Source organism: Talpa occidentalis, unplaced genomic scaffold (assembly GCF_014898055.3).
Source record: "Talpa occidentalis isolate TD23 unplaced genomic scaffold, MPIMG_talOcc4v2.1 talOcc4.6, whole genome shotgun sequence".
Taxonomy (NCBI): Eukaryota; Metazoa; Chordata; class Mammalia; order Eulipotyphla; family Talpidae; genus Talpa; species Talpa occidentalis.
This window is the reverse complement of record NW_023604972.1, coordinates 104,358,043-104,383,058: the sequence shown is the minus strand read 5'-3', so window position 1 is coordinate 104,383,058 and position 25,016 is coordinate 104,358,043. Positions and strand designations below refer to the sequence as shown.

Genomic DNA, 25,016 nt, shown 5'->3' with positions numbered 1-25,016 from the left:
ATACTCTGGCAGTTTCCCCACACACACAGCCCCCCCCCCAAAAAAAAAAATCTAAGCACTAAGATCAAGTGAATAAGATTGTGACAAGGCAGACTTAAAAGAAATACTTGGACTGCAGTCATCACAGGAAGAAAGTAAGGAGAATATACCACACAGAAAATATAACAATGTTTTCATCTGTCTTACCCTATTCCTTTTTAGCATTTAACTCTCAATATTTCCAGCCATTTTTTGTTTAATTTCTAAATGCTTTTACATAAATGTAGCCTCCCTCTTTCTCCATTCCAAATCACTTTTTTCTTAAAGATACAGTCTTTTGGGAAAATAAATGACACATTTTAGCTATTCAATTTCATGATTTATAATCTCATCCTTCATACTTAAAGTTTCTAATGCTTTTGACTATTTGTGCTATCCTTGCTGCTTTGAAATTTACTATATCTCATTTTTTTAAAAACAAGTGATAGGTGAAAGATAAATTTTCTGTGCAATGTTTTAATTGGAAGATCCCCACCCCCTGCCTTTTGGTTCTTTCACAAAGAATAATTTCATTGATGAATAGTGCTTGTGGAAGAAACACAAAGGAAAATAGAAAAGGTATTTTCTACTCTATAAGGATAAAAGAGATAGTTTAGCTTACGGTTCAGGTAATAAGGAAGTTTTATCTCTAGTATGATAAAAAATAACTATTGTTATTTAAACTGACCCTTCATTTTCTAATATTTCTATTATAACAAATACTATATGGTGTTTTTACTATTCTGAAATAGATTCTAGAGATAACATAATCTACCTAACTACAAAATTGCTAAAGAAAAAACTATTGAGGGCCTCCCTAGTGGTGCAAGGGGTTAAGACGCAACCTATGAAGCTGTCCGCAGCCACTGCAGCACAACTTTGATCCCTGGCTAGGGAGCAGCCCACATGGCACAGCAGACCTCTCCTGACTCACCTGCTGCTCCCTTCAGCAGTGTATTTCAATCAATCTGCCTATTCTGTTCCCCACTCTGTCTCTGGTGAATCCTCTCACCCCCTGCACCTCTGGCCTGTACCCTGGTTCTTGTATGCATAAATAAATAAATATTTTAAAAATGCAAAGGAAAAAACTATTGATACATACAACCTTGTTAAATCTCTAGAGAATTAAACTGAATGAAAAAAAAAAAGCCAATTCAGAAAGGTTACATACTGTATACCATTTATATAACCTTCTTGAAATGAAAAAATTATAGAAATGGAGAACAGATTTATGGTTCACAGGATTTAAGGAAGGGTTAGAGGTAAAAGGGAACTGGGTATAACTATAAAAGGGTATCATGACTGAATTTTTTTTTTAATAGTGGAAATGTATCCTAACTGTAACACTGTCAATATCCTGTTTGTCATATCATGCTATGGTTTTACAAGATGTTACCATTAGGGAAAATTATAAATGGACATAGGGTCTCTGTTATTTCTTAAAACTGCATATGAATCTACAGTTATCTCAAAAATATAATACATACATGAATGAATTAATGAATGAATCTAGAAATTATATTGTTCAAGTTAACACATGGAAGGAATAAAAGGAAAGCATCTCATAAAAAATTAAAGGATTATCACTATTCAAAGTACTCAGGAATATCTACATGAAAATGCATAATAAAGAGGGCAGACACTTACTTGGTCCTATGACTAGAATCACCATGAATTAAACAGCTACAAAGGCAAGCTACTTATCGTGATTCAAGTACCATGGACAGATACCATCAGTGATGGGATTTTACTCATATGGTAAACTACTTTAGGTTATATTCTGAACCAAATAAAGTACAAAACCCCTTCAATGTACTAGGCAGATGCATCCCTGGGAAATTCAGTGTATATTAAAATCATACAAAATGTACTTTGAGTTTATTTGTTAAACAGATCTAAATTCTAGGTGCATGCAATTGTAAACAGATTTTTCAGCTACTTGAGTAAGTGATAGTACATTTGAAAACCATGCAGGCTGCAAATATTTTTTCACCTGCTAGACTGCCCTTCTAATTTCAGGATGTGCACCATACATGGCCTTCTCCACAAAATGCCAATAGCTCCTTTCAAGCAGCTTGACCACCAAAAATAATACTACAGATTTCCCAAATGCCCCAGGAGGCCACTCCAACCCCATTAGGAACCACTGATTGAGACTGGGCAAAGGTAATTGTAATGAATCATTGAGATCCTTTATATTTTATTTTGATACTAAGTGCATTTATAGATTGTGAAACTGAATTTGCTCCCCAAATGAATTATCCAATAAGAACATGTCTGCCAGCCCAAAAGAATACAAAACTCGGGCCTCCCCGGTGGAGCAGCGGTTGAGCGCTGGGTTGCGAAGCTGCCTGCAGCCTCTGCAGCCGGTTCGATCCCCGGCTGCTCCCCGGCCACCGGAGGAGGGTCCCACATGGCGAGCAGACCTCTCCTGCTGCCCGCTGCTCCCCTCAGCAGTGTACTTCGGTCCTTCTGCCTGCTCTGCTCCCCGCTCTGGCTCTGGTGAATTCTCTCACCCTCCCGCGCTTCTGACTGTACCCAGTGCATGTATAAACCAAAACAAACAAACAAATAATAAATAAATAAATAAATAAGACATGCCTCTAGAAAATTAAAAAAAAAAAAAAAAAAAAAAAGAATACAAAACTCATTCCCTGGGAACATGGCAGGTATTTAATGTGCAAAACCTTTTATTTCCTACATCATGAGAACCTCTCTAGAAGGAAAATAAAGGCTTGAAAAATAGAGAAAAATGCACAGTCCCATTTAAAAAAAGGCATTTTTACTAAGGATAAAGTAATGGTAGAGGAAGTATCAGGCCCCAACTATAAAACCATGTTTATCTCCTTTAATTAACATGGTTAGTTCTAAGTGGACCAGTCTCCATGTTACCTACACATCATTGCAGCTTGTCAATAAATGATCACCTTTTTGCTTCATCTAAACATTTTTTTATATCCTTTGATGAGTAGATAATGTAAGGCCCTGGTGTCTCTGTCCTGAGGAATAATTTCCCCACAAAGTAATGTGTGTTTTAAGTACTAGAAAGACAGCCCCAAATTTTTCCATTCTCTATGCATTGTTATGGATAGATATTCATATTAATTTGTAAATACTTTTTTTGAGTATTCCCCATACAATTGCACCCCCCTTATTTTGTCCCCATACCCTCCTTTCCCCGCCCCCCCATAGTGTGTCTCTGGTTTATAGTTATTTGTTGATTTTGATTTTTTCTTTCTTATAGTTATTCTTTTTCCTGGTCCCTTATTTTGTAAATACTTTTTAAAGATTTTATTTATGCATATAAGAACTGGGGTATAGGCCAGAGATGTGGGATGTGGGAGAATTCACCAACGACAAAGTGGGGAGCAGAACAGGCAGATCTACTGAAATACACTGCTGAGGGCAGCAGTGGGCGAGACAGGAGAGGTCTGCTGTGCCATGTGGGTTGCTCCCTGGCCAGGGATTAAACTAATGCTGCAGTGGCTGCCTGTAGCTTCATAGTGCTGAGACTAAACCCCTTGCGCCACCAGGAGGCCCTAATTTGTAAATATTATCATTGAACTTTGGCCCTCTGTTTTCAAAACTATTTCCAAATATGATCTTGAAATATGCATATATAGCCCTTGATGGACATATAATTACCTAATTTTCAGATTCTATTTTAAGATTATTAAAAATCTACTTTTAAAAGTTTAGAGAAGTACACACTATGGGGGGCAGGGAAAGGAGGGATTGGGGTGAAAATAAGGGGGGTGCAATTGTATGGGGAATATAAAAATAAAAAAAGTTTAAAAAAAGTTTAGGAAAGAAATCCATTTAAAAAATAATGTTCAGATTATCACTCCTTAGTTTAGGGAGAACTCACCCTTTCCCAATCTGTTCTCTGAAATTCTGCTTCCTGTCCACCTCGCTTATTACTTTTACTCCTAGTAATTTTCCTTCCTCTAATTGAGCGCATATTCTCATTATTAGTGCTTGAAAACTGCGAGGGTGAATGTTGAGAGCCAGTGCAGGTACTCAGATAACTCAGGGACTTTGGTCTTTTCAGCCCAGGATTAATCAAGCAGAGAGTCATCATAAGCTAAAACTAAAAAAGCCTTTGTAGTGATTTTATCACCAGGGAAATTTGTTCATCCCTCAGAAAGATTGTCACCAGGAAAGGAAAAATAAAGGAGTTAAAATTGCTTCAGACCATTGACTCTTAGGTCCCTCTAGATTCATAGATTGAATTGGTTTTCAAGGGGTGGGAGGAATTATGAGAAGAGATCCCTGAGAAAGCTTACAAATTGATCATAGCCTTGGTAACACTAGTAAGTGTAAGTGTGATCACTGTGGAGGAAATGCCAAATGAGCCTGGAAGCATGGGAAATGAGAAGGAAAAGAGACAATTAACACCTTTTTTTTTTTGGCTTATTGTGTTTGAGGATGGGTGTTTACCATGTAGTATGATCTAAGAATAGTCTTTCAAAAAGGAAAAATATAATTGATTTTTAAATATCTGGCCATTATAAGTGTAATTGTTAGTCATTATTGAAATAAAACTAGAATTTCAAGTACTATAGAAATAGGCATTTCATAAACATATCCAGAAACCCAGGTACACCCACTTCTAGATATACCCACAAAATATTATTTGAAGTAGGGATGTCTCAGCATATCTAGAAATGCTTACTTGAGTCTGGAGAATATAAATGCCTCCACATTTAAACGAATTTTTAAAAGATGGTTATCTGAATAAATCTGAAAATTTGAATAATAATAATAAATATCTAGATGTTACATGTATTTTAAAGAACTGAACTTAGAATTCCACACATCTTGATGCAGGCAGAGATATACATAATTTTTCCCTGGGAATTCTATTAAGACTTGTCCATATCCACTCAGGCACTTTAGGATTTGCCAGGATAAACCTACACTCATCTCTTTTCCATTAAATAACATTGAATTTTGCCCAAAATGAATGAGCAAGTAGAAAATGACCTTATTTTTCAGACTGAATACAGTAGTGTTGAAGGATATTTCTCAAGGATGTGACTTAGGTACTGGATCTTAGCTCCAAATGCAGGTTCACAAGACCAGTCTGCAGAGAAGAGGATAGAGAGCATCCTTATGAAGGCACCTATAGAGGGATTCTCCAGCAGGGCCAATTCCCATAGCTAAGTCACAGGCACAGACTGTAGCCTTCTGCTCTCTGGCCGACCGCAGCCATAGCATCCTTATTGTTGTAACTCCCAGATTGTGATACTGTCACAAAACCGTTGCTAGGCAACAAATGTGGTTACCAGGTCTCAGCGAATAGCTGAAGGGGAAAGCAAAGTGTTGCACCATTGTAGAGTAACCATAGCAATGACCTACTATTACAGACGAAAGAATTATCATTAACAATGTTAAAGTATCAGACAGAGGCCCTGAATCAGAGACTTCCAGGCACTATCTGCATAATTGAGTGATCTAGGAACAGATTTCAACTGTTTCAAAGCTAGTCACTCATTATTTTTATGGGAGAGTCTTCTTATTTTTATTTTTAATTAAAAATTTACGTTAGAAAGCTACCGGCAAAATGATACAACTATCACAGCAATCAGAAACACACCCATTTCCTCATCGGTTCTTATTTCTACATCAATAGTATTTGCTGCTTGTGTTAATTGAGAGTAGGTTTGATTTTAAAATATCGTACTTCAGGGTAAAATTGAAGCCACAGAAGGAAGCTTAGTAAAATAAAATAATACATAAATTGACAACTAAACGTGCATTCCCTCAATTGAATCCCTCCAGACCAAACCAGATGCTCTTTTAGTAGTCACGGCTTTGAAACATTTTGAAGTCTTTCTAAAATTGTCAGCTGAAATCTGTAAAAATGTACTTTGCTGGGACACTGCAAGCATCGTCAATTTTGAATCTGGTCCTTCATTATGCATCCCGTATAATTCGGTCGCAGTGACCTCGCTGAGGCCATCCTGTCTAACAGCAGCGCTTCCGGGAGAGGGAGAAAAATCCCGTTGTTTTTTTCTTTCGGGGAACGAAGAAACGAGGGTGCTCTGGGTGGGGATGAAAGCCCGATTCCGCGCGCAGGGGAAACCAACCCGCGCGCGCGCACGGGCGCATGGGCGCGCGCCTGCGGAGTGTGCAGAAGTGGGTGGTTTCCTGGCGGGAGAGGGAGTGGCCCTTCCCGCCGCGCGCCTCCATTGGCCCGGAGGGGCTGAGGCCCCGGGAGCCGCCTGGTCGCGCCTCGGGCGACCCCGGGGGAACGTCCCGGCCAAGTCCTCGCTGTGGGGACGGGGTGCTGGATCCCCGCCCCGGGCACCGCCTGCAGAGAGCGGATTTGGCGCACGCCGCCTGCCCAGCCCCGGAGCCGAGCGAAGCCGCAGGTACAGGTGTGCCGGGAGCCTGGACCCCGGGGCGGGGCGCGCGCGGGACCGACCTCGGGCGCCGGAGGACGCGCGCCGGTGCCTGGCTGGGCCCGGCCGCGTCGCCCCCTCCCACCGCCCCCCCTGAGCCGCCTCCGAGCAGGCCACCTCGTAATCGCTTCTGTGCTCTCTGCAGGTACCGACCGTCATGAGCTCACTTCCTGGAAGAGCTTCCCGTCTATTTTCAAATTCTTTACCGAAGCCTCTGAGGCCAAGACCAGCTCCCTCAAGCCGGCCCTGACGCGGCGCTCGCACAGAATAAAGCACGAAGAGCTGTAAGAGGAGCGCGAGCGAGACGGGGGAGGGGAAGCCACGGAGCCACACTCGAACACGCGTCCGCACGTCTCCCAACTGCTCGTCGGCGGCGAGCAGACTCCCAGCCCCTCATTAGATTGTTTTCTTCCTAGAGCACAGGGTCGTGATATATACATCTAAATAGCGTTTTGCATTATTTCTAGATGAGTGCAACTGTCAAAGCAATATGGGTTCACTGGTCGTGCTTCCTGCGGGCTGAGCCCGGGTGCGCGCTGCCCGTCAGCGCGCAGATGACGGCTGACAGCGCCCTGCCCGGCGGCGGCCCGCGCGGCTCTAATTGCCCTGACGGAGCCCGAGCCGGCGCGGGGGCGAGCGGTGTCTGCGCGGTCCTACCGCCCGCTGCAGCGCAGCCGCCGCTCCCTCCCCTCCCCCCAATCATGTCCATTTCTCTTCTCGGAACAGAAGCAAACTTTTATTCTGCACTCCAGAGTTTCATTTTAAGTAGATTCTTGCCTGAGGCCGTCTTATGCCTCTTTTTTTTTTTTTTAAGGACACCCCCCCATCCAAATTTAAATTCAGAACATGCCATGATAATACTCTGTAGTTAAGGGAGTGCAGATTGCCTCTCCTTAACTGTGTTTTTATTTCGTGACTGGCAGAAAAACTCTGTATAAAAATCTAAAAAAAGCCGCGTCCACTGAACCACTGACCATCTTTGGCAGTTGAATATGAGATTTTTTTACACAGGTCTCTGATTTCAAAAGAGGTGGTTTGAAGCAAAACGTCATGTCGAACAAATCTTTATAGAGTTGGTGTGAAAGGTCCCATTTTCAATGGAATTTCTAACTTTATCATTAGAATTGAAACTTTTAAAATACATGATGTGTATTGAGTAGCACTGTGATTTAGATAACATACGTTTTGCTTTGTAAACCTTCATGAAGAGAAAGTTTGTTTTTGTTCTTCCTAACTAGAATGATCTATGTTGAGTTAGACCCTCTAGAGATAGAGTTTTTATTTGTCATCAGGAAAATAAACCTGTGTGCTCGAGCCTCTTCCTTCTGAAATACTAAGTGGGGCTAAAATTTTTAGTTTTCAAGGGGAAGACCTGATGTGAAAGATTTTCTCCTCTCAGTCCAATGGTTTGTTTAGTTTTTAGTAGTCCACGTCCACTATAAGGATTTGCCCTACAGTTTCAACAATTGAGTGTTTTATCCAGCTAAGATCTGGTCAACACTGTGAATTCTAAGAGGTAAAATAAGTTAGATTTTGCTGACTTTGAAATTCAAGTATTAAATCTAAACAATATCAGTCTTAATTACTTGAAGAATTTAATTACCTAGGGAAGATACTGTTTCTGATAGATGAGGATCTGAATTTAATATTTTTTCATCCTTTTTTAAAGTGTATGCAACAATTAATATGCCTGCCTTACTTGAGGACATGAAATATGTATCCAAAATGACTTAGACTGTCTCCTCAGAAAAATAATTTCAAATAACCATCTCATGGATAGATGTTTTATATTATTAACCCATTTCAGCAGGTTTTAAAACTGATAATATCATATCTATGTTTGGTATACAATACAAGTACATTAATTAGTTCTTATAGTTTTAATGATGGCAAATTAAATGGACCTTTTTTCAGTGGTCATATCTACATCTTTTGATGTTACTGTAGCAGAACCAACTCAAGAAAAATCAAAACATCATCTTCTTCAGCTCCTGGATAGCTTAAACTGTATTATCCCAACAATGTCAAGCACGTTTGTCTGCAGTCTTTTCTATTTTAGAAATGTCGAACTGTGTGAAGTAACGGTACCTTCCTTTGAGAGGATTTGAGAATTGATGTGGATGGAATATATTTCTCAAAGTACTATAATTTAAGTGGTGTTTTCAGTACATGAAGAGGTTCGCAGAAAACTGATTTTATTACAATTTTTTAAATCATCATTTGTGCAGTACAAAATTTGTGAAGCTTCTGCAGCTAAATTAGAGCAAAGTAAATATGCTCAGCTTATACATCAGATCAGTTCTCTTCAGTTTTATCGCTTCTCTTTTTTAAAAAAAAAAAAAACCTTTCTTTATAACAAGAATAAGTCATTGTTTAATTGCCTATAATATTTTTAAACTACCTTGGTTTAGGCCTTGTTTAACTATCTATAGAGAGCTATTTGCAAACTTAAGTTGTATAAATGTAATTTCTACTTGTGGATCTGAGCTGTAGCAACCTGGAGAGATCTAGGCTAACCATTCCAGACCTCCAGCTGGTAACTGATAAGATTCCTTGTAAAGTAAGATTTTTTAACCTGTTGATTATGGGTCTGTTGGTATAAACGTAATAATATCATTCACCTCAATTTTCCTGAAGTAACAACAAGCAGTTGTTAGTAGCCCGCCTGCTTGGAGGCGACAAGTGTTAATAATATTTCTGCTCTGATCTCCCTGTTTGGTTTATTTAGACAGGTTTTTTAGGTGTGTAAGTTAGGATGTGTGTTGTTTTTTTTTTTTTAATTATATACTCAGATCTTAGAGCAAGTAAAATGGGAAGCAAAGGGTTGTCGATAAATCAAAGATTCAAAAGAGTCATTACAACTTAAAAAAATCAGATATTGACTTTGGAGCTTTCTAAAGATGCCTAGCCAGTCATTGTAAGTTTTCATGCATATTTGAAGGGGTGGGGGGAATCTACTTGTAATAATTGTTATTTTCTCAAGTTTCTCCTCTTGTGCTTCGACCTGGACTGCGTTGTTGTTTATACAAAGGGAAAAAAAAAAGTGAAGCACAGGAGTTTCCTATCTATTATATATTTCTGTTTACCATTTTAAAATAAAAACAATTTTCCCAGCAAGCACTGGCGTATTATTTTTGCTCAGAAGTTCATTTACTCACCATCTATGTAAAGGTTAATAAACACAGAAACTTAAAAAGAATGATGGAAACAGCATTCATCAATATTTTAAACCTATTGCTACTTAACTGTTGTTGCTGTAAGGTAATAACCTGTCTTATTTGAGTCATTATTGGGCGTGGACCTTTCACAAAGCTTACATTTTTTTTTAAAGACATTTGTTCTAGTATCTCAAATATTTCCTTAGCTACAAGGAAATTTAAGCCTGTTGTTAAACTGTTGTTTTATAAAATATGCTTTAATACAATACACCATAAACAAATGTGTTTTCCAAAAGGAGTCAGGTGAAATTAAATTGATCTCAAGTCCTTATATAGGTCCTTGAGGTATTACATCTAATCTGGAAATACCTTGTTTACATCTATTTTACAGCTTTTCCTTCTTGAAAACCTGTAACTCCTTTGAGAGAGTGTAGGTGACAAAATATGTTAACTTTATCAGTGCTAATAAGTTGGATTTTTTTTCATGTTTCTCTGGATTATCTGGAGTTTCAATCCAAACATGTCTGTCTCCTGTTACAACCATAGTTTGTAACTAAAGTGACAGGATCCTTTTGGTGTCTATAATCTTGATTCATTCTAGGAAGATTACTATTACAGAAAGTCTAAAAATTTTTCCAAAACTTGCCCCATGCCTGTGTGGAGAAAAATGTCCTTAAATAAATGTGAGACATTCTCATCTTTGAATTATGGCTGGCAAAAAAAAAAAAAAAAAGAGGATAATGGTGGTTATTTTATGATTACTTATTAAGGGCTGTAATAATATAAAATAAAAGACTCCAGGAGGTACTCCCTTTCAAAAATTGAATACTTTCCTTCCTTCCTTCCTTGTATAGAGTGACTGAGTGGGAGTCTCTTGAATTGTTCGTCTTCCTTTTATCTAATATTCTATTAATCTCCAAAAAGATCAGTTTGAGTCTGGGAAAGGTTTTTTAATCAACACTTCACAGAGCTTAAAGCTACCCTACCTAAAGCGTCAGCTTTGTTAGGCGGTTTTAGATTTAAAGCGTTGCAACTGTCATGCACTGTACTAAAAGTAAAGAATGTACACCAAGTGGAAGATGTTGAAAAGAGGGAAATAGCACAAAGTCGATTAACGGAGATTCAAGAATAGAAGTTGCCATCAAAGCATTCCAACGTTTATCTCAAAATCTATGTAGGGTAAAAAAAAAAAAAAAGCAACAATGATAGTTTTAAACCTCACACTTAGGAGGGATGAATGTTGATTTAATTGATTCATTTGGATCAATGTTTTTAAAGTTTCACACCACTGATCTTTCATGTAGTGATGTCTTTAGCAGTCAGTGGTCTGACATGAGCCTTCTCACATTTCATCAGTGGCACTCTCCATGACATCTAAAATTATGCAACAGTCTGTGCAATGGTAACTTTGGAAATGGGAGACCTCAGTGCCAAAGAGCATGGTTAGATGGAAGAACTCTTGTTAATTCTTAACACAAAGGTTTTAGAGGAGTGGTAATTGTAAATGAACCATAAAGGTTAAAGTCACCAAATATTATATAGTGGGCTTTAATTGCTATATAGGAGAAAATCGTCCTGAAAGTTTGACCATTAAGTGGATATCACGCAGTGACCAGCATTTCCCCCTTGAACGTAAAAAAGCTTAAAAATAGACATTTCATTTAATCCATGAGGCCTTCCAGGCAACTTTTCCTAGTCTTTTGCCTTGAGATTTGTGAAAAATCTTTCACTATATTCTTTGTGTTGTTGGGAGTTGAGTTCTGTTTGAAATAGACATGAAACATGTTTCTAGAAAGAAATCTGGAGAGACCCTGTCTCTTTCTTTCCAGATCATTCAACTTTTACTTCCAAGGGTATTCCATCGGGTAATATGAGAGACTGTCATAGGTAAAATAATGTTGAACTGTACTTTGTAGCCAGCCTGCAGTACCAATACAAAGAATCTGAAATGAAAAGACAACCAACCCCCCCAAGAATGATATGTCTCTTTTTAAAGTTTACAATTTGAATAATGAACTTGGATAGAAACTTGGCAGGAAAACAAACCATGGCACCATCACATCACCAACCATTTTCACTTTTCTGTCCAATTTCAGAGTGCATGTGTTTGTGAGTATTTCACTAGATCAGTGACAGCTCTTTATTTGCATAATTATATGCTCTGGTCTGAAGAGAAAACTAACCCCCAAATTTCATGGGTCACCAAACTGCAACAATCAATGTTTTATCACGTATGCTAAGCAAAATCTAAGAAGCTATATGAAGTTTCTTGGGGAGTTTTTACTCCTCAGAAAATTAAAGAGTTTTCCTCTACTGAATAGATTCAAAATCTTTCCAAGTTCTTTGTAACTGAGTTCTGTTTGAAGGCAAAACTAGAGATTAACATGTAGATCTGGATCTTAGACTCACTAGCATTACTTCAAAGTGGCTTAAGAAGAGCAGTATTTTTTGGAACACTAAACTTAAATTCCAAGTACTGTCCTTCATGCTAGGAGGAAAAAAATTATTGGTCAGATTATGATTAGCCAAAATGAAGTACAAATTAGCTATAATTGAATATAAAGTTCATGTCCTTTGAAATAACTCAGGGTTTTTTAAAAGACCTAATAGAAAAATATGTATATATGCATATATGTGTGCACATGTGTACACATACACATGCACACATACATGTCCCTATCCATATATGGAGTACACATGCCCATTTCACCAGAAACAGACAACATATACAGTTATGTGTATGTCTTTTCAGTGCCTGTAACACAGTAGGTACTCAATACATGTTGCTCACCAGGATTGTCTGTAAACTTTCTTTTAAATAAATTTTTCATGTTCAAATTCTGCAAGACATTGTAACAAATATTTGTAAATGTCTCGTTAATTTGCATCTGTAAATTCTCTGTATATGTGTATTTGTGTGTAAGGCTGACTTTATATTATTAAAGAAAAAAATGATTTAAACTATTGGTGTCTTTAGTTTGTAGGCAGTCTGCCAAACTGGAAATACAATAGAGCACAGAGACATATACAAAAAGTGACTATTATGAAGTTATTAAAATCTTGGAAAATGTGCCTTTACTTAAGCTTTTAAGGAATATATGCTAGGTTCATGATTTAATTCTACTGCAAAAGGATTCAAGTATGAATTTCACCAAAAAGCATATAGTACAATGGCTTTTATTTGAAATAATCTGTTTGTAATAACACAGTCACAGTTTATCATTCAAAATTCACAAGTCACTGTCATCAAATAACAGAAAAAATTGAAGAAAAATTTTTTAAAAGAATTGTATACTTTTTAAGTATTTTTATTCTCTAGCCCAAAGAAGGATGAGAGGTCTTTTGGTCAGGCATCAGGCATCTTCTAAAATCTTCCTATTATTTCAAGAGAAAAAGAAATCAGTATCTCCCAAGTTTGTCATTAAAGTTGAATTACAAATGAAAGACATTTTCTTTCTCTTTATGTCTAAAAATGTAAACATCTGCTTGTGAGGAATACTAGCCACAATCATCACATCTCACCTTCTCACTGGCCTTACTGGGACGTTCACCCAGTTATACTCCCTCTACACTACCCCCATCTATCTCCCCAGAAATTGCTGTTTGGACTGAAGGTCTTGGATCCCTGTAGGTGAAATTTCCTCAAAATTGAATCTGTAAAATAAATAAATCCAAGTTTAGTGTTTTATCAAACAAAATGAGTTGGTGAGCAAATAAGTTAACAGTGATATCTGCTAAGCAGGAAAGACATGCACACACAGAGAGTAGGAACTTGCTATATAGTACAGACATATATACTGAGGACCTATGTGCTTCTGAGTTAGATTAATTTGCATTTTATTTTTAAGATAAAACTCTCAAAAGGAAAGGGATAGGCAATATATGTACCTAATTACTTTTTTTTTCTCTATATGACCTTTGTTGGACCCTTGTTAGGAGTTTCAGATAGGGCTCTCAGATTTCTACTCTGCCTGAGACACAGAGAAATCTGTTTAGTTCTCACTGAATTCCACATATGAGGGGATTGACCCTATAGTTGAAAGGCCTTGATTTTCTCTTTTTATCATTTTCATTTCTTTTTGTTCAAGTACCACCTAATCCCACTGTGCCTCAAAAAGGTATCTCTGATTCAGTTCATCTTCATGCACCTCCAAATCTTCAAAGGCTTATTTTCTTTATGTGTTTTGTTAACCATAATTAAATAAATGGCTTTTCCCCCCAGTAAAGCTTCACACCTTTTCTAAGTACTTAGGTAATCAGGTCTTACTAACTGAAGAAATATTGATGGATTGCTATGGTGGATTTTGTTTTGGGTTGGAGTTGGGGGGGTGGGTTGCTTTGCTTTGCCTCAGTAAATTACTTAATATCATTCCCTGGAATAACTAGCTCTAAGAATAACCCAGGCTCAGGGTGTCACAATTTGGCTTTCATACAGTTTCAAATGAAACCATTAAAATTGCATTGATCTCACAAATATTGATCCAGTGCTTGATATCAAATATCAAATGAGATGCTGTCAGTTGCTGCTGATCATTGTGTCAGCTGTTTGAATTCTGGTCCTTTTCCTTCTTCATTGTCACATGGATTCAAGTTGTCAAAGTGATTAATACAATTAAATCATTTCCTTTCCTTGTTTGTCCACATTTCTAGTTTGACCAAAGTTACAGTCTATCCAAAACTTTGTCACCTGATTCCAGATATATTTAAAAACATGTATTTTTACATACATGTGTAAAAGCATGTGTATCTTTGCACAAAAGTATGATTCACCCACTAGGTGGATTATGTTTCTATTTAGTTTTTAATCCTAATTTTGAAATAATTTCTGTCTGGATATTGCTTTCTATTCGCCTGTCTTTTAAGACATTAAATTTGTTTTAAGAAAATATAGTTGTTAGAGTACCACTTTAGAACTTAGGATAAAGTCCTAGCCATTTCAAATTTGCAGACTATAATAGGTAATTCGCTTCTGTGTTCTTGTTAACAAAAGAATATAACTGTAGCATCTGGCAAACTTGGAGTTTAGAAAATTATTTAAGTGAAATTGTAGCTATACGTTTTTAATACTTTCTCAATAAAAATCTTGTAATCTTGCTGTTTTATATGCTATAAAATCTGGAGACAGTTATTTTAGATATATTTAAAATCTCAAATCATCCCTTCCCTGCCCGCCTTCCCCTTTACTTTGTACACCAAGAATCGATTATTATATTTCTTTGAAATGTGGAAAACCTCAAGGAGAAAACTCTCCTATAAAACAGTTTATACTGCTATCTGACGGAACAGGACAGACTGAGAAATAGAGTACAACCCTCCTTGAGTACTGTTTTATTTTACATCCACACGCGTATTTTCCACATTCGCGGTGAGAAAAAAATTCCCAGTCGCAGGAGTTATTTCTTTCTCGTCCCCTTTTACACCTGAGTGAGGTGTGGGGACAGCCGAATGAAAGACAAGCCGCGGTATTCCCAGCACCATGGACAGCGCCCAGCGCCCTCTCCCCTCCGCTAGAACCCCGAAGTTCTGACCCTCCACTAACTCCTCTCGTCCACCACTCCCTCACCCTAGGAATCCAGCTCTTTAATTCCTAGGATATACGCCCAAAGCGACAATGGTTTTAAAAGTATACAGTTTATGAGAGGGGTGTCTTCCTTGCTCCATGTCCGGCATTTATCAGAGCGCCCCAGAGGTGTCACATCATTTGCCTGCTCCCCGAATTTGCATCCACTTTATGATGAAATTAGCGCCACGTTCAGTCATTTCTGTGCTGAAATTCTTACCCCTATAACTTTTCTTTGGCTAACTTTTCACCACCATACTTTTATCTAGCCAGATATGTTCCGGCTCTGGCTTGAGAGATCTGTATTAGAAGCATATTCTCCCTGGGCTGGTGGTCTCAGTCGCGAGACACTTGTGTTCTAGGAGATGAACCGTCAGACCCACTGGGCCCTTGGTCCCACGGCGCTGCCCGTGGCTGGAGCTGTCGGATAGGTCGGGGGGACCCCCAGGTACTGGTTAATTACCGCCTGAAGGGGGGCGGCTGTGCAGCGGATGCCTGGCCCGCAGCGCGCTAAAGAGCCTGACAGCAACTTATTTGACAGCACTAAAAAGGGGGCGCGTCTGGCTGAGGACCCACCACCACCTCTCCTCCTCCTCACAGACCTCAAGACCAAGCTCCAAATTTCAGCAAACCTTTCTGTTTGGATTTCTTTTTCACTGTCGCGTTATGCAAAGTACAGTAAAGGAAGATCACTTCCTTTTGGTATCTTTTCCATCGCATGTACTCCCTGGCAACCTTTAAGCTAGCACTCCTAAATTACTAGTTTTTAAAGATTTTCCTTGCACCGTACTTTATTGAAACTCGCCTCACTTGTTGGACTTTGAATGAAATCTCTTCCTTCCCCTAAGGAAGCTATTTTGGTCATCTACTCTCTTGAACCGAATGAGAGGATGAAATTACTACATTTAGAGCAGGTGAGGTGGGCAAAAACAAATTTCTATTGAAGATAGATTGTTAAAAAAAAATATTTCAAACCCACTGAATTCAAACTTTACCAGAAAGAGCCAGGAATGGTGAAAAGGGGGGAGAAGCCTAAGTAGAGAGATTTCTTTGCTATTAAATAGCTTCATTGAGCTGATTTCAGAATTGCTCGTATACAGTAACAGGATATGATTGTTCTCTATTTGACATAGTATTGCAATGAAAAATTTCCACGTATTCTTCATTATAGCAGCAACTTAGGTTCAAAACTCTTGTATATTTCAATTCCTTAAGACATACAAATATGAACTATTTCATGGGCTAACAATTTTGTCTGTTGTCTCAGTGGCTATTGCACCCTGCTTTCTCATACAGCACTGCGTACACAGCTTTTGCCCCCCAGCTTGTTGTAGTCTGCAAATTCACAGCTGCATTCTCCCCAGAGATGATTTTTTTCCTCTCAGTTCGGTCAACTATCAGGAACTATGTTGCCCAAATACTAAGACAAGTTTGTGCTACTAGCGAAACTCCCAGTCATGCCGAGAGTTATTTAAACTAACAGTGCAACCCTCCTATGAAAACTGGGGAGAACTCACGTTGGCTAACCCAGTTTGGCAGCTGAAGTGTGCAGGGTTGCAAAGGGGACCTGTTGAATAATAATGACTTGGCGACTCGCATGTCCTGGACTAACTCCCCCACCCCCCCCCAAAATCTGCCCCCGCTACTGAAATGTGCCTATAATGTTTACATGTCTGTGGTTGGTATATTGTTTGGGAACTCATTCTATGATTTGAGCTTTCATCTTTGGATAAATGAAATATTTCATTTTAGCCTTCCAGGGGTTCAGGAGCAAGAAAAGCGAGTCGGGGTGGGGGGGAGGAGAAGGAGGATATGGAACTGTCCTTTGTCGGTGCAGGGGAGTTGTGAAAATTTGGGGTGGAATTACTGAACTCCTGAGTTCCTAGCTTTTTTTTTTTTTTTGCCTCAGTGCAGGTTTTGGGGAATCTCCTTTACAGGGGGTTTCCCTTATAATTTGGACAGCAAGGTAGATATGATCTATATTAATTAATCAGGAATGCCTTACCTAAAAAGTGTATTTTTAACACCATTTCAGAATGACTTTTGGCGTTATTCTAAGTAAATCAGAAACTTCCAGACTTGGGTGGTTATTTCAGTATCACTTAGAGAAAAATATAGAGAAAAGGAGTATAAGAAACTGATTTTTTTTTTGTAAATCAAAACATTGAGTGACACTTATCAGATCCCTTAAAAGGAATTTCTTCAACAATGTTTATTCGCCACCTGTACTTGTTTGATGTTACTTTAAATCAGTTTGCAGCACAGAAAGTCATTTCCCCCTTTTCTCCAAGCTTTTCATTTCAATCCTACTCTTCATAGACTTGCTGCTGCCCTACCAATGTTTCTTCTTTAAAGTCTTTTAAAATAAGTCTTGTCTCTCACCCATTTGAGGAATGTACACTGCCTATGTAGTTAAAGAAAAGTGTGTATCTCATTTTATTTTAAAAAAGTCTTCTTTATTTGTTTTCTTGGAAATCAATAATCCCTTAAATATTTGCCAAGACCCCCTGGGGAAGGGAAAATTGTAAACAATAACTACCAAACTTCAACATGACAATACCGGTTAAAATCTGCTGGGCGGCCATTCTAATACGGGGAGGTAATAAGGGAGGACTTCGGACTCCCTCGATGACAGAGGAAGGGATCGGAGGCATCTGATACCTGGCTCCATCCCCCGGCAACTTGCCCAAGGAGCCAGCAATCTGGGAGGGTCAGGAGTTAATTTTAAACTTCTTTATAGGACATCTTAGTAGCCAGGCTGGTCTTCAAATAATTGAGCTGGGAGATAGCTGGCTGACCACAGAGAGGGTGCAAAAGAAGGTTCCCTCCATTAAAAGAATATCATGATTTTAGTCTTTTCTAACATAAGTAAAGGATTTGGTAACACTCCTTTATTTTGTTTCACGCTGTGAATAAAAACTCACCTACTCTTCTGGTGAATAAAACGTTAAAGGAACTTTAAAATAAATTCCATGGTTTAATTTCTGCTTTTGAAAATCAGAATATATGCAAAGAAGTATAAACAGCATTAGAACAACCGAGCTACCATTTTCTTTCTAGAGGGAAGAACACACCTAGTTTCAACTTAACCAACTTTTAAAATAATGTGTTCCCGGATGATAATTCCTGATTGGACTCAATCTGCAGGAAATTGCAAAATAGGCTCTCCAGAAGGTAATAAAATATATGAAACCTCTTGAGTAAACAGTTGGGAGGGATTTATAAGCGGCTGAGGATCCGCTGATCCATTAGAAGCACAACTTACTCAAATTTGAATTTTCATGATCAACTTTCAACCCTGAGAAAGGGAGAGCCATTTGCTTAACTTAATCTGGAACATATGTTTGCACCAGTAGCAGGTTTTTGGGTGTGTGGCTGGGGCTGATCAAGTTGTAAATTTTCCGCTTTAGGTTTTCAGCGCCTGCTAGTTTCAGCCTAACACCTAGAGAGAAACTTCGTGGGGTTCTTCACCAAAGCAGCTAAGGTTTGACAAAAGGTTTCCAAACCACCTAGCTCTGTTGTTATGGATATTTCCAAAGGTGGAACATTTCTATTCAAATTAGTTCTCTAAATCCTAGAAGCAATAACAAACAAGTTAAACTCTTTCATCAAAACGTTGGTAAAGTGTCTATAAAGAGGTTTTTCTTTTTTTCATTCGCCTTCCTCACCTGCAGACTTTTCTTTAAGGGATGCACAATGGCATGAGAGTGGTAGGTGCCGTGAAAGTGATATCTTCATTCCACAAAACAAAACAATATACAGGTCCTTTTGACACATCTTAATTTTTTTTTCCACCAGAAACTTAGAACTAGTGATTTTCTGTCTCTTTGTGCTTCAACACAAAGGAGTTCCAAAAAAAAATTCAGTGAGAAAAATCCTGTAAGTGATTAAAATAAACATACATCCACAAATTAGCCTTCATGGGAAACAAACTTTGTGGTGGCTTTTATCACGAATACTAAAGCATGTCTCTTTGTAGACGTGAATTTTAGCTTGGGGCCTTTAAACAAAGTATAAAGTTTTAAAATCAATTAATAATATACCATAATGACAAGTGAAAGTAATAAGTTTCCTAGATTTGCTTAATTCACCCTCAAATGGGAACGGGAGCAGTGGTGTGAGTAGTGGACTCTGGTGATAAACTCAAGGATTGTAAATAGCCATCTGGACCTGCTGATTTATCTTCTTCCTTAAAGCCTAAATCAGATTACTGGGGGAAAAGTTACTAACGTGATTTTTGAAATATATCAGAACGAGTAATGGAGCCTAAAATGTGCCCTAAATTCAAGTGCAGAGTTTCGAGAAATCTTATTATTATACGGATTAAGCTGGGAAGCTCCCACCTGAACACTACCTTAATCAAAAAAATGAACAAGGGTGACAGAAACAAGGGCAATAATAACATTACCAGCACCGTGCTAATCAAATGCCCACAACTAGTTGAGAACAACGGTGCTAAAAAGCCGCTTTAATTCTGAAATGGAAGGTCCTGAGACACCGAGCGCCATCTAGCAAGCAAAGTTAGAATCAAAGTGCCCCTGAGTCAAGTACACAGCACTGAGAGACCCAGGAATTGGGAGGCAAAGGGAGGCTTGGAGATGCACTTGCTGTGACTTAACCAACGGCCCGGTCTCACCTGAGCCCAGCGCTACCTGCAGGTTGCTGCTCTTGGCCCCACCAACCAGCTCAAACAAACTTAACTAGAGGTGAGACAGACCCTTCCTGCCTCAAGCTAAGGCTACAGGACAGCTCCTCATAGAGTTGCTTATTGTCTTTAATTAGACGAAGCGGCCTTTCTGTTCCCACCCCCAAACCAGCCCAATGTCTAACTAATACTGCACCTTCCACTCCAGATGCGAACAAAGAGCAGTGCCTGAAAGTCTCACCTTGGGCTGACATGACTCCCAGGGCGTCAGCGCAGAGGAAAGTACATCGCTGGGAAAACCCAGCAGGATTTGAGAAGTCATTCTGAGTTTACAGGGCTGCCCAGACGTTTCCTGACAGGCAATCTGAGCTATCTCTGAGTGGCATAAGACACAGATTTACTTAACAAGCCACAAATGGTCATAGAAACTGAATACTGTCTTCTAAATATAAATAGTATAACTATTCTTCGCCAGATCTTTGCTATTTCCTCTGGCTGGGGAAAAGTCAAAGGTAGCTAGAATGCTGTCAAATAGCCCCTGTGAGTTTGTCGCTTGAGGGGAAAAACAGCACTTTTTCCATTTTTTAGGTTTGAATGGTGTTACCTAATTATATGAATATTCTGTGGAACTAACAAGACATGAATATTTTGGACTAACAAAACAGAGCTTCTGGGGTTGTGATATAAAGAAAGTAAAGAATAATCTGCTTTCTGTGTAGGCAAGAACCCCATATTTTTCTTTTAAACCTGTCGATCTGAATTCCAAAGACAAAGAGAGTTCATCTCAGTAATATGTCTGCTTTCTAATGTACTTCTGTTCAGCCTTTCTGGGATTTCATTTTAAGACTGGGGAGTGGAGAAATCCAGGGTACATATATACTGGCCTTAAAATACTCCTAAATTCCTGTGATTGAATATTGTCTTTGTAATAACTCATTGATTCACATTGTTCTTAGAATACAGAGCCAGAGCTTGGGTTTTCTATTGTTCTGTGCTCTGCCCCCACCCCACACAATTTTTCCCAGTGAAGTGCCTTGTAAAAAAAAAAAAAAAACTTAGAAAATGAGTATTAAAATATTCCAGTTGAGTTTTAAATGCTACTTAAATCTCAGATTTGCTTCTCAATGAAAACAGGCGTAACAGATATCAAATAACAGTTCTCTTTATTTTTCTACCACGCTATTTACTGTGCAAAACAACCACATTGAGACTAAAGGGAACGTTAGATAAGAATATGCTCAACGTGCTTATTAAAATATCTTCACAGGTTATAGTATTTACAGAGAAAAACCCTACAAAAATCATAGCCCACCCAATATACCAAGCCCCCCCAAAAAAGAGAGAGAGAGAGAGAGAGAGCATGTCAGAGCTTAAACGACAATTTACAAAACATCTAAAACATTTCTATGAAACCTCATCTCCTTATGCCTGAAAACATATGTAAAGACCTGAGGATGGAAGTAGGTACAATTCACACCGACTCTTCTTCCTTCTGCCTCTCCTAAGTTCAGAGAAGTTCCCAGGTCAGTCTTGCCCTGATCACAGTAAAAATTTAACTTTTTTTTTTTTTTGGTGTCTAGTTAAATAGCACATTTCTCCCATCAAGGTCTTCTTAAACACGGAACCTTCTCATAGACAGGGTACCCAGCTGTTTAATTTAACATTGATTTATTGCTTTTAAAAGTAAATTTACACACATGCCAGCAGCGCTCTGTTTTGTTTCCCCAGACTCTGAGATTTATTTTCTACTTAGCGCTTGTCTGACAAAACAATGTCCTTTAACTTTATTACACATCGATGAGGAAATCTGTCTTATTTTTGTTCGGATTTATTGCTATGTTGCTCGTGGGGACTTTTGTGATCCAGGAAGGCTGAGGTCCGAAAATAAATAGAACATTAACCAGAGTTGATCACACACAAAAAAGTCAAAACCTAGAATATGGCTCAGCATATACCAACCTGGAGAATGGGGTGGGGTGGAGGATGAAGCTCCCTTACTGAGCATATTAACTCTGGGAGGAGGGGGGGGCACTTTAATGGGCAGGTAGCAAAGTAGCTAAACCTGGCTTCTCTGTAAGTCCTCCAAGTTCTTGGTAAAAATGTATTTGGAATTCTAGGGCAGGGAGGCACATCTGCATGACTCCGCAGCCCATGGCCGCCTTACCTCCTTGCAGAACTCCCAATTATCACATGTTGGTGATGACTGAGCCCAAGGGAATTAAGATGGACTTTGAAGCTGCTTTTACGGTACACTTCATCTACATTTGGGTTTTCTTTAGTTCTCATTAAAAGGGCCACTTTCTTCTTTTCATTGATATACTGTCTTTGTGTCCTTCATTTCACACTCTTTAAAAAAGTTCTCTCAATCAGATCAAGTGCAAAAAAGGAGGGGATGACATAATAACCATCATAATCATGATAACAACAACAAACAACTGGTACTGTGGGGTTAAATCTTTTTTAAAAGAAGGTTTTCTCCTCTATAAGGCATGGCCCTTCAACAACAGCAGCAGAAATAATAATAAGAAAAGCTTTGGTTGAGTATGGAGACAAATATGTGTCTCTAAGGTTAAATTATAAATACAGGCAAGCTCTAAAAATCCAGTGTGTAATGAGTTTCCTATCCCAACCTGATATCTCACAGAGGCATCTAATAATCACCTTAGAGGTGTCCAAATGAGGACACGATCTCTTTTCCAGTAAGAAGTAGAGATGTGACAGGTTTCATTATTGGGATGAGGGATAACTTTGTAAGATAGTCCCTTCCAACCCCCTCCCCTGCCCCCTCCATGCACCATCTTTAACTCAAGTCCTGTCTGAGGGTGACTCCTCTGACGTCTTATCCATTCCGGCCAGAGAGTCCACAAAAACATGTGAAAAGGTTGCAAAAATTTTTACCAACCTAAGAAAAAAAACTTAAGTCAATAGATGATTCTTTCTCCTGAAGCACAAGGCACGTTTGGGCGCTCAGCTCCTACCTAAAAAAGGAAGAAGAAAAAGAAAAGAAAAATAAAGAGAAAAGATGAGAGAGAGAGAGAGAGAGAGAGAGAGAGAGAGAGAGAGAGAGAGAGAGAGAGAGAGAGAGAGAGGAGAAGAGAAAGAAAAGAAAAGAAAAAGAAAGAAGAAAGAGAGAGAGAGAGAGAGAGAGAGAGAGAGAAAGAAAGAAAGAAAGAAAGAAAGAAAGAAAGAAAGAAAGAAAGAAAGAAAGAAAGAAAGAAAGAAAGAAAGAAAGAAAGAAAGAAAGAAAGAAAGAAAGAAAGAAAGAAAGAAAGAAAGAAAGAAAGAAAAGAAAAGATCTCTCTTAAAGGGGGGCTGGGGAGTAACTGCGAAACCTTGAAAATTCTCCTATTCATATTAGGAGCTTTTCCCCCTTCTGTTGGCCCTTTGAAAGGGAGTCCTGTCACTCAGAAAGGCGCTGTTTCTTCACCCCCTCCCCATCCACCCTCAAGCCGGCCCCCCTCAGCCTCGCCGCCTGGCCCCGGCCCACCCCGCGGCCCTCCCCGCACACACTGTTCCTTCCAAGTGCTTTTTCAAGTAAGAGCCGAAGAGATGAGAGGTGCGGCTGCTCCAGCGCGCAGCCAGACAAGTACTTTCTCATCCCGGCAGAGCGCGGCCGGGCGCAGCCAGCCAGAGGCCGCCAGTTCTTTTTATGTCAAGAAGCCACCCGGCACCCCGGGCCGGCCGCCCCTCCCCGCCGCCGGGGCCCGTCACGTGGCCTCGCCCCGCGCCCCACGGACCCCTTTGTTAAGCCCCGGGGTCCCCACGCGCGGCGGCCGCGGCTGGGGCGGTGCCACGCGGGGATGCTCGGAGAGGACGCGGGAGCCGGCCGGGCTCTGCCTCCGCGCACCCGGGGAGCCCCGAAACGCCTTGGGCCGACGCCCCAAGCCCTTGGCCAATAAAGATTCCCAGCACTGTGGGAGAAGCGGACCTGGGCCACCCCCCACGTCTCCAAGCAAAGGCACAAAGGAGGGTCTCGGGCCGCGAAGGGCGCACCTCCGCGCGGGGTGTAACCACTGGGCTGACTTCCTCCCTTGCGTTCCGCCTCACCAGCTCCTCGCTCCCCTGTTTCTCGTCTCCTACCCTCTGCCACGCACAGAGGCTCAGTGGGTGGGAGTGTGTGTGTGTGTAAATGTATTTGTGTGTGCGCGCGTGCAGTTAGGTGGAAATTTCATAAGAATATATTCTACACTTATAAACTTGTCAGTGTGGGGGGGAGCCTGCTCCGAAGTAAATGCGCTGGTGGGAGAGTTTAAGCGACTTATTTGGGAGGAAATAGGGGGTCAGATTTGGTCTAAGTGGAACATCTGTAAAACATTCAAGCAGCTTATTCAACAAAGAATCTAGCCATTTATTGTAGAAATAATAAAAAGCCACTAATGATTATGGTTCCCACCCCTTCCCCCAAAAGGCCAAATCCTAATGAAATAATTCAAAGGTAGGCCTCATTTCCTAATAGTGGAATTAAACAACAACAAAAAAGAGCCCAACTAAACTTTCCAGCTCTGCCTTCTTAAGGGCCTGGGAACCTTGCTGAGAAATTAGGTAAATAAAAGGCGAGTTGGAATTTCTGTTGAACTCAGGCTGCAGTGCCCCAACTTGCACAGAGCTCTGCCTTGATATGCAATTAAATTACAGTAAATTCTGCTTTAAATGATAAAATTTGGAAGACTCTTCAGGATTCAAAGATGTCTGGGGTTAAGTAGCTTTTAAACCGTCAGTTTTTAAATGGCTTGCGCAAAGAATAGCTACCTTTAAATCCTAAAGCCATTATAAATATGCTATACATCTGGGTGCCAGTTTATCTCTCCATATTTCTTTTTAAAATGAGGAACGCATTCATAAAAAGCTACTTGGCACACTTTATTTTAGGAAAGCAGATGTTAATTTTTTCACGTATCATTTTATGACCAAGTACATGTGTAACGTTGGAAAGCATCCAGAACGCCTCTATTATTTGCTAAATGACTGTTAGTTGAGGCATATTATTCTCAGCCTAACCATGGTATAGGTTATATCAATAAAGTAAACATCTGTGATTTTTTTTTTTACCAGGGGAAGGGGGTATAAAGAGTTACAATAAACGAGGGAAAAAAAGAGAGAGTTTGGGTAGGAAGCGCACACCTGCGTGGTAGCAAATAGGATATTTATATTGTTCGCTGCAAAACAAAGTCCCTCAGTCGGGCACTCGGGGATATTTACATGGCGGGAGATAAAGTTGAAAGCCTTTC

At 39.6% G+C, this 25,016-nt stretch overlaps 1 protein-coding gene across 5 annotated transcripts in view; it reads left to right on the top strand.

The window, feature by feature from the left end:
- Nucleotides 1-25,016, top strand: part of FAM172A (family with sequence similarity 172 member A) — a 433,278-nt gene that overhangs the window by 391,999 nt on the left and 16,263 nt on the right. For 3 of the 5 annotated variants that reach the window (XM_054688526.1, XM_054688527.1, XM_054688528.1), the window contains one exon: nucleotides 6,571-6,992. The exons of 1 other annotated variant lie outside the window; for it this stretch is intronic. In XM_054688526.1, the coding sequence (XP_054544501.1) occupies nucleotides 6,571-6,713 (143 nt within the window). In that variant the 3' untranslated portion in view covers nucleotides 6,714-6,992. Of the gene's footprint in view, nucleotides 1-6,570; nucleotides 7,024-25,016 lie in introns of those variants that run through there. One more of the 5 variants, XM_054688531.1, reaches the window with a different exon arrangement.